Source organism: Lingula anatina, chromosome 1 (genome assembly GCF_051362555.1).
Source record: "Lingula anatina isolate TDL-2025a chromosome 1, LinAna3.0, whole genome shotgun sequence".
NCBI classification, from domain to species: domain Eukaryota; kingdom Metazoa; phylum Brachiopoda; class Lingulata; order Lingulida; family Lingulidae; genus Lingula; species Lingula anatina.
This window is the reverse complement of record NC_141767.1, coordinates 7,505,081-7,520,552: the sequence shown is the minus strand read 5'-3', so window position 1 is coordinate 7,520,552 and position 15,472 is coordinate 7,505,081. Positions and strand designations below refer to the sequence as shown.

At 34.6% G+C, this 15,472-nt stretch overlaps 1 protein-coding gene and 1 long non-coding RNA gene across 3 annotated transcripts in view; one reads left to right on the top strand and one right to left on the bottom strand.

Moving 5' to 3' along the window:
• LOC106158338 (uncharacterized) overlaps nt 1-15,472 on the top strand; it is a 41,166-nt gene that overhangs the window by 13,041 nt on the left and 12,653 nt on the right. The window contains exons 3-5 of one of the 2 annotated variants that reach the window (XM_086999987.1): nt 416-561; nt 1,345-2,964; nt 14,578-14,604. In XM_086999987.1, the coding sequence (XP_086856113.1) occupies nt 1,373-2,964; nt 14,578-14,604 (1,619 nt within the window). In that variant the 5' untranslated portion in view covers nt 416-561; nt 1,345-1,372. Of the gene's footprint in view, nt 1-415; nt 562-1,222; nt 2,965-14,577; nt 14,605-15,472 lie in introns of those variants that run through there. The other variant, XM_086999988.1, reaches the window with a different exon arrangement.
• Nucleotides 7,992-10,898, bottom strand: LOC106151606 (uncharacterized). The gene is made up of 3 exons (XR_001237242.2): nt 9,530-10,898; nt 9,058-9,170; nt 7,992-8,916 (listed from the first exon to the last, which is right to left on the bottom strand). It is a non-coding gene; the product is annotated as an uncharacterized LOC106151606 (long non-coding RNA).

The window sequence follows — 15,472 nt, the reverse complement described above, 5'->3', positions numbered from 1 at the left end:
GGACTGCGTATTTATTTCAGAAGATTGTTCTGCTTTTCAGCTTATCTAAGGGCACTAATTTTGAAGCAAAAAGTGGGATAATGTTAGTTATAACATGAAATTGTAGGAGTTGATTTTAGAAGTCAAACTTGTCATCTAAAATAGTTTCGTGTCCATGGATTTACTCGGTGTTTTTTCAGATGAGATATTACTACTGTAGTATATGATTTGGTAATTTTCAGGAAAACTCATTATGCTCATATTTTTTTTCTTAAACTCGGAACTTTTCAGCTGGTGACATCAGCTGTAACCATGGTAACACTTCTTATCCTAAATTTTAATTTTTTATTAATGTCAGCTGTTGTGTGACAAGAGAAGATTTAGAAAGATCAATATTGAGAGTTATCAGACTTCTGTGTATTTGCACAACTTTCAGGGCTTCTACAAAATCCAATCCTGCTAAAATATTGGTTGTCAAGTAAAAAAAAGAAGTGGTGATGGTGATTTTCTAAGGATATCTGATAACATCAGGTGGATCAAGGCAGCGCAAAGTCAACAGGATGGAGTTTTCCAGGTCAACAGGTAATCGACATTTGCTCATCTTTAATTTGAAATTGGAGCCTTTGTGAAGTAAGCTCTTTGCCACCTAATATACATTTCCGCCACTGTCCTTTGTTCTTAGATTAAATTTCTCTATCTGCTGCATCAGTTTGTGAATCTGAAGCATCTAATAACCAAGTATTGAGAAGCAAAAAAAAAGAACAGAGCTCAGTTCTCTGACAATACTCTTATGTATATAATGATTAATTCTCAGTCAATGAGGCATAATCTGTCAGATGACATTTAGCTTACTCCTATTGACACGATCAGTTATTCTCCCTTGCCTTTTAATAAAGATGCTCTCCATATTAACTGATACATAACTCTTCTAGTCTCAACAAAAATTCATTGAAGCTGGCTAAAAAAAAAAACAATTCATGTATAGTTTGTATGAAGAAATTTTCTTGAAATAACAAAAGCTTGCTAATACCTTGTTTTGGCCATATAATTGACAAGTAAACACTGGCTTATCACTAAATGATTGGTCAAACAGGTATGTAATAAGACACAGGTCATTTGGCAGGTAAGACGTGAAGTGCTCCCTCTTTCGCCTCCCATTGATATTTATTTAGCACACAGTTTTTGTTTGGTTACTTAACAGCTGCCTTTTGAATAGGTTTTTCAAGTGGCTTGACAGCACCTCTCCCCACACAACCACATTGTTATGTACACCCCACTTACTACACTGATCAGTCGATCTTGAGATTAACTGAATTTGAAAATGTACTGATTGAGACACTTACTTAATACATATACTGTTTCCAGGTTCATTAGAGCTTGTGTTTATTGAGGGATGGAAGCTGTGGCAATTATGGCTGAGAACGGTGAATCTGAAGTAAGAAAAAGGAAAAAGAAAAAGAGGCATCGTCCCCCTGGAACTGTGCAGCCAATTAATAGTAACAAGGGCAAGCCAAGTGAGTCCTTAGAGATGCTGGGTAATCATGATAGCAACTCACATATGTACCACACAAAAGAGGTCTCCCCTGAGCTGGAAGTAAATGTCACAGGCACTCAAGTCAGTGTGGCGGCCGAGGGTGGCATGAATGATGAGGAACAGTCTATTTCACCAGTGTGGTTACCACAACAGCCGCAGGAGAGTGATACTGTCAATGTGGCAGCTGTAGAAAATGCCCACATAAGTAGAAATGTGCAAGATGAATATAACACAAAACTTCCTTTGAGAACAAGGGAGACACAACCATCAATAATGAGTTCTAAATTAGATCAGGATGACTACCAGGATTTGAACGTTCAGATGTTAGATCAGGAGCTAAAAGCTGCTTTGAATAGCCCAGAGAGTGATGAAACGACATGTACTCTTCCTAATAGCAACAATGGGAACCTAATTAAGTCTGACGAAGAAGAGGGAATGATAAAAAGTGAAGATTCGCAAGTCATCAGCAATCAGGATAATGTTCTGCAGGTGGGAAGGCAGGAGTTGGCAAAAGCAGGTATGGAAAAGGAAAATCTGATTGAAAAAACAGATCAAAGGGTGAAAGAAATAAGTGGAGGAAGACCCACAGCAAGGTGGAAGAAACTCCAGAATACTTTGAAGGCAACCAATGAGGTGCAACGTCCTGCGGGCAGAGAATTTAAGAGAAAATCTTCAGGTATGAATCGACAGGACTCATTTCTTCAGCGTTTTTCTACTCGCCAGCGAGAAACGGATGAAAATGAGGATGAGGAAGAAGGACAGAGTAAAACACAAAATAAAAAGAACAAAAGAAAGTGGACTTTTGTGGTGAATCCTGATGGTGATACAATGTTTTACTGGCTTGGGGTTCAGGCCCTATGTGCTCTGTATAACTTATGGACATTGATAGCCAGAGAGGCTTTCCCAGACATACAAACAGGCAGTCCTTTGGCATGGTTTATTTTAGATGGTTTCATGGATTTCATGTACCTAACAGATATTGCCTTCCAGTTTAGGACTGGTTACCTGGAGCAAGGACTGATAGTGTATGACTCCAAGCAACTTGCGTTACACTATGTCAAATCACATTACTTTAAAATAGATATACTTGCCCTGACACCTCTGGATCTTCTACAGCTGACTACAGGTATACATCCAATGTGGAGATTTCCTAGATTTTTCAAGGTATACAGAGTGTATCAATTCTATTACATGGCAGAATCCCGGACAATTTATCCTAACTTCTGGAGGGTGATGAACCTAATCCATATCCTGCTGCTGGGGTCTCACTGGTTTGCCGCTTTCTATTTCCTCATCAGTAAATCAGAAAATTTCCCCGCTAATGACTGGTCCTACCCACCCCTCCAGGGAGAGTATGCATCGGTCACTCGAATGTACCTCAAGTCCTTGTACTGGTCAACACTCACACTGACCACTATCGGGGACCTGCCGCCACCCAAGAATAACTGGGAGTAAGTGGAAATTTCTAAATAGAATTAGATTTACTTAAAATTTTAATTGATACATTATGTATTTAAGGCATTTTTGAGTGAAGACAGTGTATTTTGCATGTGACATATTGTTGGGCGTAACAGCATGAAAAATGCATTATATTAAGTTCAATTAATCATGTACTCTCTTCGCTCCACTATTTGCCTATCTGTCTTTCATTATTGTCTGTCATTATTTTTAGTTTCCAGTACTGTTTCTTCATATACTTCACATATTGTATGCATGGTTGTTTTGTATCACTGTCATTTTAAATTGTGTCTTCTTTTCAGTTGCACCTGCTGCCTTTCTCTTTCCTACTACCTACCTAAATTGAACTGTGTCATGAATGCTATAAATATTATCATTGCTTAATAGCACATATAATGTGACAATTAACTGCAAAAGCTTATTTAATTATTGTACAATTTATCAATGACAGCGCAGATGAAACATACAAGACTAGCAGTGTGTATTTTATGCAACTTTCACTAAGTGGACAGATCCCACCCTCAACAAAGCTACCTCACCACAATGATAGCTTCCTTTACAGATAGAACCATGTACTGGTAGACCCCTAAGCTTTTTCAATCACAGACAAAAATGGGCCATTGACTGCCCAGTCATAAAATGATTTAATTTTTGGAAAAAAACTGATTTTTTTTTACAAATTTAATTTCCTTTGGCTAAAATTGTAGTATTGGAGAAACTACATATTGGTTGGAAATCTAACAATGCAGGGACCTGGTAGTGTTGGATTCAGGGGGAGGGGGTATTTTGACATGATCCCATATCAGAACTCATAGTGGGGAGATTGAATAGTGAACTAAAACACTTTTTGTAATTTCTGTACATTTCTTGAGGTTTTGTCAGCTGGTATTTATGTCTTCTGCATAGCTATGTAATCCAAGCATCTGTAATTCTATGGTTCAGCAAATGGAAATGTGCCTATTGTTAGTACACATATATTGATTACCTAAATTTTGTCAACTCAGCCCTATGTATCAATAATACAGTGAATGCTGTTCTGATTTATCTTTTCAGAAAATGTGATGTAAGATTGCGGAAAAAATGGGGGAAATGAGAAATTATTTGGATCAAGTTTTTAGGTTGAATAGCATTTTATAAAGAGTTTTTAGATTGCCATGTTTCAAGGTGCATAAGTTGTAACAATTATGAATTTTAAAGATCTATGGCAACAAATTTCTGAAAGATTGATCCAAAACAAACATTTATACAGTATATGAAAAAAAAGATTTGAAAACACTTTTTTAGTGTCAATTATTCTCTGCTTTTATTTTTAATAAAAAAATTCATCTCAAGCAATTTCTTCCACTAAGGCTTGTTTTGATGCTGTTGTAACAGCAAAAGCCAACTTATACATATTATAAGAATAGAATTCCTTTAAAAAACATCTTTTCAAAGAAGCTTCTGTGGCCAAATGCCAATAGTGCAGTTTTAGGCAAGCTTCCATTCAATTCCATATATAGCCATGTAGACAACTTTCAGTTTGTATTGATCATTGATTTCCCGCAATTTAGTTGGGTTTTAGGCAGAACTTTTAATAATCTTCTGATGTTTTTTTAAGTTCCTTGCCACAGGTTAATGTTGACTGTGAAATGAACTGGTTGAATGCTGCAGAGAAATTCATTTTGAAATGTTTGTGGAAAAAATTATCATAGAAAATATGAAGAGAATATTTTAAAAAAACTTTGATTTGATGTTTTTGAAAATTGGAGGTTCATGAATACAAAAAAAAAGCCACAGAATTTGCTGATAGTTCATCGATGACTCAGGCATACAACAAAGCAAAGGAATTTTTGTACAGAAAAAAAAACTGAAAAAAGGTTACATGCAATTACAAAGTGGCAACTAGAAAAGTCATTCCGATCAGCTTCTCTCTGTGGTTACTGAATATTTTGTGGTCTATAAAAACAGCTTCTCTTGTTACACACCTGTTTTGTTTGTCTTTTATGTATTGCTTTCAAATGAATTTCTTCTTCGTGAGAATTGGCAACTTATTGATTTGCAGAGTGCAGATTTGTTGGCTGTCCCGCTAGGGTGTCATCACATGTGTTTCCTGCATATTCTGATCTAAGGCGGCATTCACATCGAGAAGAGCCGAAGCTCAACAAAACCGAGACCTAAATATGGAGGACGTACATGAAAGGAGAACCGCCTAATCTTTTAATAGTCTCTCCGCCTCTCACACGCCTCCCCATGCGTCGTCCCTGCGGGGGTACAGTCATTAAATCTCCATTCGCCCGGAAGCTACCTGAGAAATATTAAGTGCGCATGCTCATCAATTAAACTCGAGGTGAAGAAAGCATGGTGCCTGGAGGCGGTCGAAGGAAAAAAGTTCTTCTGTTCTATTATCTTTCAAAACAGAGATGAAAAAGGAATTTATGAATTGGCCCATAGAGCAGCAATGAATCGGCTATCTATGGAGATAATGTCAGCTGACCCAAGACCAATGAGCATGCGCACTTAATTTTTCTCAGGTAGCTTCGGGCGAATGTGGCCGAGATTTAATGACTGTACCCCCGCAAGGACGACGCGTGGGGAGGCGTGTGAGAGGCGGAGAGACTATTAAAAGATTAGGCAATTTTCCTTTCATGTACGTCCGCCATGTTTAAGTCTCGGCTTTATTGAGCCTCAGCTCTTATTGATGTGAATGCGGCCTAAAACATTCACAAAATGGAATTTTTCAAGGGAACTGCCATGATTGATTCAAATCTTAGATGCAATACTATTCATAATAGGAACAGTACCTGTTCAGCATTAAAAAACCGCAACACTCATATTGCAAAAATGATTTGAGACAGCTAGTAAATGTGGCATGATACTCAAAAACTCTTGGAGGACAAACCGTTACATAATCATAAGCTACACTCAAAATGCAGTTCTGGTATAATACACAACACTTTTGATTTTTTATTACCATGGCACTAGTATTCCCCTATCAAATTATGGGGATAGTCACCCCATTTTACATGACCATTCCACATGTATATTCAATTTGCTTTCATTTTCCTTTTTGTCTATGGCAGTTAGTTTCCCCGTTATTGCTGCAGAAATGGTAATGGCCACAGTGCTATATATCGAAAATGATACCTGTGGTGTAAACTTAACTGTAATGCTTTTATTTTCATGGGACTTTTCCTGGTAACCTGCCACAAATGCCACAGCCATTCAAAACTGTTTGTCAATCAAATAGCTGAAGTTGACATTTCTGACAACCAAACGATAACTATAATCATAACAAATTAGTAGGAGTGAGAAGGTTTTGTGGAATATTGAATGAGGCCAAGCAATTATTGGACAGAATTGACAGAACATTGATAAGTTTTCAGTCTTGTTGGTAATAGTTGACAGGTTTCAAGCCACATTCTTCATCATTGGACACCCTAAGGAATATTGATCAAGTTGTATCCTCAGGCTAACAGGCAGGGGGGTTATGGCAGTTTGAAAGTACCACTCTTTCAGATAGGAAAGTCCTCTGAATCAAACTTTGATTTTATGCCATTTTTTTAAGTTGGGTCAAATAAGGGAGTTAAAGCGTTCACTTTTTCAGAAAAAGATCCTACCTTCTTTGTACCTTTTTAATTGCTAACTACAGTGTTAAGACTAAACCTACTGAAATGAAGGATGGAAAATTCCTTATGAATTTTTAAGTTATCCAGGAATATCAAAATCACTGAAAGAAATAATTGATCTGTCTTTGGGTGTCTGGGCTACTTGAGGTGATGTCATTGCTGTCTTGCTAGAAAAGTGGTTGTTAAAGGGTTTCAGTCAGACCATCAGAATGGCTTGAATGGAGCATATCCTTCAGGAAACATGCCCAAATAATTATTTCTTTATCAAAGTAGGACTTTGGAGAAATCCCTTCGGTCAACCTCAGATTTGTCATGATACTGACTGCTAGGGTCACTTTCAGACTCTTTGAACTGTGAAATGGTTCAAACTGGTATGTATTCCATTTGATTTCCTGAATACCAAATGATTAAAATGAAGTCATCGGACTGCGTGATTTTCACAGATTCTAAATAAATATTGAGTAGGTCCATCTAACTTTTTTATTTTATCAAAAGTATGTGAGCAGTATAACTAGAATTTATGTCAGTCAAGCAACTTAAATCAATTAAAATTTACTTACTGGATTTATCAGTTCTGACACAGTAAAAAATAAATGGGCTGCATTTAAAATCTCCGTTATTGGCGCTCACAGCACCATCTCACATTCTCAATGATCTAGTTTTTTTCTTACTAATGTAGAAAGTTTGTAACTTGTTAAGAAGTGTAACTTGTTAAGAAGCAAGTATGTTGTCTAACATCTCAGAAAATGTCCTGGATGTTTATTTTAAAAAATGCAATAAATAGCTTGTGGCTACTTTCGCAGGGTTGCCTGGCATTTAAAAATTGAAAAAACCTTCGTGACATCTTTTGATAAGGACCATTATTTTTAGTTCTTAGGTATTTTTGTAATATTTTAGCAATAAAATATCTTTAATTCAGTTATGTCCATGATTAGCAAGACGATATGGTGACAGGGAACATTTAAATGTTATACACAAAACATGGCAACACTTCATTCTCTTGGAAGGTAAATCTTTGTTACTAAGCACTGAAAAATATACTTGACGTTGAGCACACAGATGCATTAGTAAAATTAAGGTGCATTCTGTAATACCCCTTTAACGCAGTGTAATTTTTGTTGGCATTAGAAACGTGCTAATATCATACAAAAGTATTGTTATTATTAAATAATATTTGGTTACTTAAACCTTCATAACTGAATATGAAAACTATGCATATCTGCGAGGCATGAATCGGAAAATGTCTGTTTCAGTACACAAAAAGCCAGATTTATCACCTTCTGTCACCAGAGTTTAAAAAAAAAATAGAATTTGTGAATATATCTTCTAGTTTATTATTTTTTATTTATTATTATTATTATTTATTTATTTATTTATTTATTTATTTATTTATTTATTTGTTTTGTTTTGTTTTGTTTTCTTCAAATGGACCTATGTATTGCAAATCTCTGTTTATACTAGAAGAGGTGGTAATTAAATACTGGTTAAAGAATTAAATGTAGTGGAAAATGGCTTAACAAAGATTTAAACCCCTCAAGTAAGAAAAGTATATGGGTGTGGGCTGTTATCAGCAGTTTGTAAGCTCAGTTTGATAGCTTAAAATGCTGGCTCTGTCCCCTGTGGCTTGTGTGATGACACCTGACCACGTGACCTAGATGTGTTGCTTCATTTTTGCATTATTGGGGTGGGATGTTTTAAAACACTTTTTCTTTTATTGGATTGTTCATATAGTGTTTATAAGGTTGTTATTGATTTAATCAAATCTCTAGTGTACTGATTGAGTGGTGATTCCCTTAAATTTGAAAACTGAAGTTTACTATGTCTGAAACCCTGTAAAATGCTGACATTATTGAAAAGTAATAAATAAGATATGCTAATAAAAACTCAGATTTCAGTATTTTTAAGCAGTTAGATTTTATTTTACTTTTTAAGCAAGTAAAACAGTATAACTAGTTTCTTGTTTTCTAACTATCCCAAAGATGTTGGCCTTATTCTGAAATAGCTATATAGCATATGGTATTGCAATAAAGTGAAATGCAGTAAAGTGAAAGATGAAAACTATGACTGAATACAAATAAATTTAAGTTAAGCTTGTTCCCAGGAATATCCCTGTGTAATAGTGAAAAATGAGTCTTTGCAAAGTACCGCATATTGTTCCTCTTCAAAATGTGCTAGCAGCTGCATCCAAATAACTCGTGGATGTGCAAGCAAACTGGATGAAAGATTTCTCAAAAATAAGGGCAACAAATTGGCCAGTATGGGGGTCTATAGCAGCAGTCTCTACGTACACGCTTCAGTGGCCTCCGAAACATGGCACCATCTTCTACGTTTGGTAAGAACCTAATTAAAGGTGTGACATGAAAAGCTAAATTACACCATCTTCCCATATTTTCTGTAAGCAACCTGAGAGATATTTTGACTTTTTTTGACATTTTTAAACATTTACATCAAAAAATCATCTTGCTTCTGTAATTAAAATACCTTTCAGTCACTGCACTTTCTACAGTTACGGTAAGAAAGGCCACAAAGACCACCAGAAGTAACGCAGATGTCTTCATTTTGTGCTGCACGTCTTGCTTCTGTTGAAATATGACCTGCAAGGACATTCATTGCATGGCCACTTCAAAAATATGAGCACAGAAAAAAAATTAATTTTATTAGTACTTGCATGTCTAAATGTGTAAGTAAATCCACGACTTACAACTTTTTGGATTTTTTTATATTTTTCCTTTTTCCCTATCATGTACCACTGAATGCAGTAAGCCAAGGGTAAGACCTTAAATTGAGACAAGGTGTTATTTGTAGTTTGGTTACTCATGAAAAAGAAGTTGACATTTGCTATTATAAGTGTTTGATTATTTTTACAACAATGTAATATACCAAAAGCAAATTGTGCTAAAATCTATCTCTGAAAGTAACTTAAAAGCCCGTATAGATTACATCTGTTACTTACCAGTTGCAATCCCTTGTATTTAACCCTTAGCTCTGCTAAAGATAAATGCCTGCAATGTCTGGTCTGGCTGGCAATTAAATAGAATGCTTTTACACATGCTGGTATATGTATGTATGAAGTGGGCACCTAGTTGTAAAATCTTTTTTTTTTTTTTTATTTTCCAACATATTTAGCAAGAGTGTAATGGCATTCAATAAACAAGCTAAATCAAAAACCAATTGGCCATTTCTTTTTTGTTCCCAATTCTGCATTGTACGTGTTTAGCAAAATGTTAGGAAGAAAGGTAGCAATCAAAATGGTACCTGAACACTAATATATCCAATTTAAGTGGTATTTAAACAATCAATCCAAATGGAGAGATGAGTCAAATGATGGACATTGAGTAAGAGAAAATAGCATTTTGTACATGGAAAGGAAGTCATGAACCAAGCCAGCAGTCTTCAAACTGACAATTGCAAGTTTTAAAATCAAATAGATTGAAACAAATTTTAGTGTTTGGGATGTAGTGAATAAATTATTTGTCCCAGCATGCTTTTTATCGGTGTAAAACATTCTTGCATCAGAATACATTATTTAAATGACGGAATGAGAATCTCCATGATGAAGTGCATGTTCCAGCTGTAACATGTACTAAATTGATGTACTTGTTTGACTGGATATTGTATCATGTGGAAATTTTTCAGTGGAAAAGCAAGTAATGTGTCCGGTATGACATGACAGAGAGTGACCCATGATAGAGAGTCAGGTTCCCACTAATTTTGCATAGGCAAGCCTCACCTTAGATTTTGACCCACTTATGTCCGGATAACCCTAGCCTGTTTTACTTTAAATTTACTGAGTGGCTTTGTTTGGTAAAGAAGCAGGTTGCTTTCAAAAATCAGTATGATCAGTGTACATTTACTGTAATTATTCTGGTTTTGTCATGTGAATTTTTTATATTTCACACATAAGCATTTTCTTTTTTATATTCCATAGAACTGAATCAGTTGCTTATTTTCTAATGTCCATGTTACCTGTAGTACATAATGTAAGAGGGTAAGAGTGATTATGCTGTTTTAAAGCATTATGTAACAGTGCAACAAAATAGGCCAAAACATTATTTTGTGCACTTTTTTCTGGCTTATGTCTGAACATTTGACAGCTTTGCTGCCTTGTTTCCTGTATGATGTCCGTATATTTACCAGCTTTGCTGTCTAGTCGCATATTGAGGTGGAGTATTTTATAACCCGCTTTTTTCCTTATAATCAATTGTTCCTATAGTGTTGATAGGGTTGTTATTGATTTTAACATATCTGTAGTGTATAGATTGAGTGCTGATTCCCTAAAATTTGAAAACTAAAGTTTACTCTGTGCCCTTAGAAGAGTTGGTGCATAGAAGAGTTGGTGCATAGGTACGTGTAGTGTTTATAATCCCCTGCAATCATGCAGGCCTTAAAAATTGCACTTTGTGACTTGGAGCCATGGATTAGTGATTTCTGTCACTAAATTAAAGGGATAATAACTCTTCGTATTATATCTTTATTTCACAATAAAAACATTGTGAACAACTCATAGAAGTATAATATATTCTGTTTTACCACAAAACCAGCAGTTATAGCTATTATTCTGATATCTGAGCTTGTCTTCAGATCACGTGACTTCTATTGATGGCTGTACTCTGTTATAATCTCTTAAGAGATTTTAACAAAAAGCCAAACTTTTTAGAAAAAAACCAGGGACTAACTTTGAATGTAAAAATGGATTCATTAACCATTGGTAAGTATGAGAAAATTGTTGTTTACTCCAGGAAAATTCATTTTTTGGCCAAAACGAAGAGTTATTATCCCTTTAATGATTTGAACTGCAACTTCATGGTCTGTTTGTGTAACTGACTGTATCGTGTTCTAAACTTTGAACTGCAAGTCCCGTCACCTGTCATTCTGCACATAAACTGATTTTGCATGTGCTGGAGACTATGGAGAGTGATTTTCTCCAGTATCATGATTGCAATATGCAGGAAGGATATAAGATTTTATGAATACATAAGTTTTTTTTCTTTTGATTTATTTTTAAATTATAATGTTAATTAATAGAAAATATATCCATCTATGTAGATGGAAACATTTGTTCAAGGAATTTTCAGTTACTTGTCACTTGCGGAGTCCAAGCATTGAGTGCCAAAGCAACTTATATCAATCAGAAGAAAAAAAAAACTAATATCAATCAGACCATAAATTGAAGTTCAATTCGTTAATTTAGTGATTAAAATGGCTAATTTATAGCTCCATATCACAAATGGTAAATATCATTTATGAGACCTTGCCATGTTCTGCTTTCACCGTCTCTAGCCAGATAGGATCAATTTAAACTGATCTTCAGCAAAAATACTATTGTAACTGTTTAAGCTAGTGCCTTTTACACGTATACCTGTATGCCTTTTTTGTTTGAAGGCTTTGATCAGTCCCTATATCCTAGCATCTGTGACAACTAGTCTGCTGGTACATATGTGTTTATGAAATAATGTATACTGATAAAGAATTTTACATCTAGAGAGGTTTGGTAAAGGCTTGTTATTCATGTATGAAAGATGGGCCAATGCTGGCATGTTGGATTGTTAAACAAGTGTTGGATTAATGTTTTTTAAACCTATATATTATACCTCTGTTTATTGTACCAAGCATGATTTGACTGAAAATGCTCATTTTACATCTAAAGCATAATGTATGGTTGAATGATAACTGTCAAGTTTGCTTTCTGTCATAAGATACCTTTAGATGATACTTCATGTGTGTGAGAACAACATTTACTGTCTGTATTCCTATCTAATTACACTGTACTATGATATATCATATCATGTTTTTAGATGGGGTCATTAGATGGTTAATTCCTTTTCTTTTGGTCTACTAAACAAAAAGAAAATAAGCATTTACAATGCAACAATTTTTAGAAAACTATATAATTGTTTCCAATTACTCTTTGTTTTATCTTCATATCCACTACCATTCTTTAGCTCGACTCAATAACTCAGACTAGGGGAAATGTGTAATACTATGTTAACAAAAAGAGTAGAATTTTCCCCACCTACTCTTACTGGTGCACATTTTGAAAAGAATAGAAATGTTTTTGTTTTCACTTCAAATAGAATGCTGTCACACAATGCTGAATGCTTTTATATCAAGTCAAGTCTAGTGGATGTTGTAAATGATGAATCATTAGTTATCTATGATCGATGCTCCCATGATCAGGACTGTAATGTATCAGGATTAAAACTTGCGATGCTCTTTCTCACCAATGATGTATTAAGCCTGCAGACAAGGGAATCGGATGGCTATTTATTTATTTATTTATTTATTTATTTATTTATTTATTTTGCCAAATTGGCATTTTTACATCTTTTGGAATGTTGCAGCACATGCATGCCTTAATTGATTTGAAAAGCAATTACATTTTTCTTAGTTAAGCAGTCAGTCAGTCTTTTTTTTTTTTTTGCATGTATTTAAAGTATGCAAATTAAACTTTTTCTACAGCATCGTGTAAAACAATAGACAAATACATCCCATCCAGATAACTCATAGTTTAGAAGAGCAAAATTTTATGCATTTAGAAAGTATTATTCTCCAACTACAGTAAAAACATGATGTAAAGTAATAAATGTGTAGGTTTTATCATATGACACCAATTCGGGAAATACTTAAAAGAAAAAAGCTTTCATCTGTGGGGGATCTTTTGATGTGTCAGATAGATTGATCTATCACTGAGGGATCTATTGGTCCATTAAACAATATTTACTTAGATTCCATTCTTAATGAACTTGTCCTACGCTGTCATGCAAAACCTATAATATTCAATCATTCTGATTGAAGTCCTCGTAAGGTGTCGACATTAAGTTCCACTTTCCAGGACCATCATACCTGAACATCGTTCTTTACTAGATTTAGATTCAATTTCCTGTCACTTTTATTGTTATTGAAATTTTTTGATGATGTGTTCTATCAGCACTCTAATTGTGGTACATCCAAGGAGGCTTCAGTTTCATTTTAAATGCTTTTTTCTTCTGCAAGAATGTGCATGGTTTTATGTACAAATTATATTAGATTTTTAATTAATAATTATTTTTGCTTTTTTTTTCATTTTAAGATTATTTTATAAATTGTTTTCACCAATAAGAGATGTAAATTTTTTTAAACAATTTTATTTACTCACGGTAGCAAGAGCCAAAAGCTGCCTTCAAGGAATGTTCCACCAGCCATTTCAGTGAGACAAAACAGAAACATTTTCTTTTTCTCTTTGGCCATACAGGCCCTGGTTTCACAAAAAAACTTAAGTCAGGTTCCCTGGCTAAGAACTTAATTATCAAGGTTACATGGTCATAAGGGCACATCTTACCCTATCAGGAGCAGTGTAACAGCAGTCTCTTGGAAATCCTAGTCAGCTAAGCCAGGGAACAGACCTAAGTGTTTTTTTTTTTTTTTTTTTTTTTTTGTGAAACTGGGGCCAGAAAATCGTGCAAAATTTGTAAAATAAGTCTTTTATCAGCAAAAAAGAACTTTTAAAAGTCAATAATTGCATACAGCAAAGACTACCAGGAATTTTCAGTTTCAAAAATAAGTTGTGTTGCACAAAGAATCTCAAAGCCCCGAAACCTATTTTGTGGTCTTAAAAGTGAGCTCAAAATAAGATTTAAGAAAATCATAGCCTACAACGAGGAGGACTAAGCTTTAGTCATTTACTGAAGTAGAGCAACTTAGACTAAATATATTTTTGGCAATATAACTTGAAAAAAAGTTTAAAATGAATGCATTTTAGTTACATTGTTGTGATAACTGATCAACCAGCATTTTTACCTTTCACCTTATGGATTTACTTCGTAGTTTTTTGAGTCAAGTTAAAAACAAGATACACATGGTGTCAAGTGGCTGGTGGTACTTACTCATCAGGTGGCCCTGCCCCACCTCTCTAAAATTTCTAGTTAAGGTATATAAGAATTTTTTTTTTTTTTTTTTTTTTTTTTTTTTTTTGTAGCAGCTCAGTGTTCTAACCAAATGGATTTTCTTTTTTTTATTTTTCAGTTCATTTCATCGAATGCCCCTGTACTGGTAATTTTAAATGTTGTATATTTAATATTTACAGAGGCTTTGGTAAAGGGGGATGCTTTCTGTGGCAACTCCCACGCAGGTTCTTACAACTCTATGTCGCACTGTTGCACAGCAGTTAATTAAGGGAATTCTATTGATTTCATAAAACTGTTATCTGATATAATCAGAAATCAAAATATTTCTTGATTCCACAATCTTCCTTTTCCTCCACTCCCAATGCCTCTGTTAGTTTGGCCCTATTCTTATGTTTTGTTTGAGTTACAGTATAGAACAAAGGAAGAAGCAAAACTTATACATTGGCTGTAGTCGTCATAATGCCTTGGAAATTGGTTTGGATCAATTTCGATATTAACTTCCCTTTGCAGGCTTTATGTGTCCTTTATGTGTCCCAAGCTCAATGGCTACAGTTCTAAATGAACACCATGCTTTATTTATTTGCATGATATTTTTGTTCTTTTGTTCAGATTATTCTGAGAATTGGAATCCCCAGTGTTGCATGGATAGTAGTTTTTTATTCTGCATTCTTAGTTGCACCTTATCTTTTGATTGCACATTGGAAATAGGCCTTAAAGTAAATGAAGTGGAGGTTGTTTTTATAGTCATTTTTTATTCAGATATTTGCATTTTATAAGCATAGTGTAACCATTGCCTTTTGCTTCAGATATGTTTTAAAATCACTCTTTAGTGACATTATGCTGACATTCAGTATCAAAAGCCTATATGAAAAAAAAGAGCTATTTCATTTTCATTTTGGACACTTGGCTAAGTATTTAAAAAGGTGCATCTTTGATGTGGGATTGTTGTTCTGTCTGATAAATTTTGTTAGTCAAATTTGTGTTTTAGCTATAAATGTTTACTGGCCTATTTA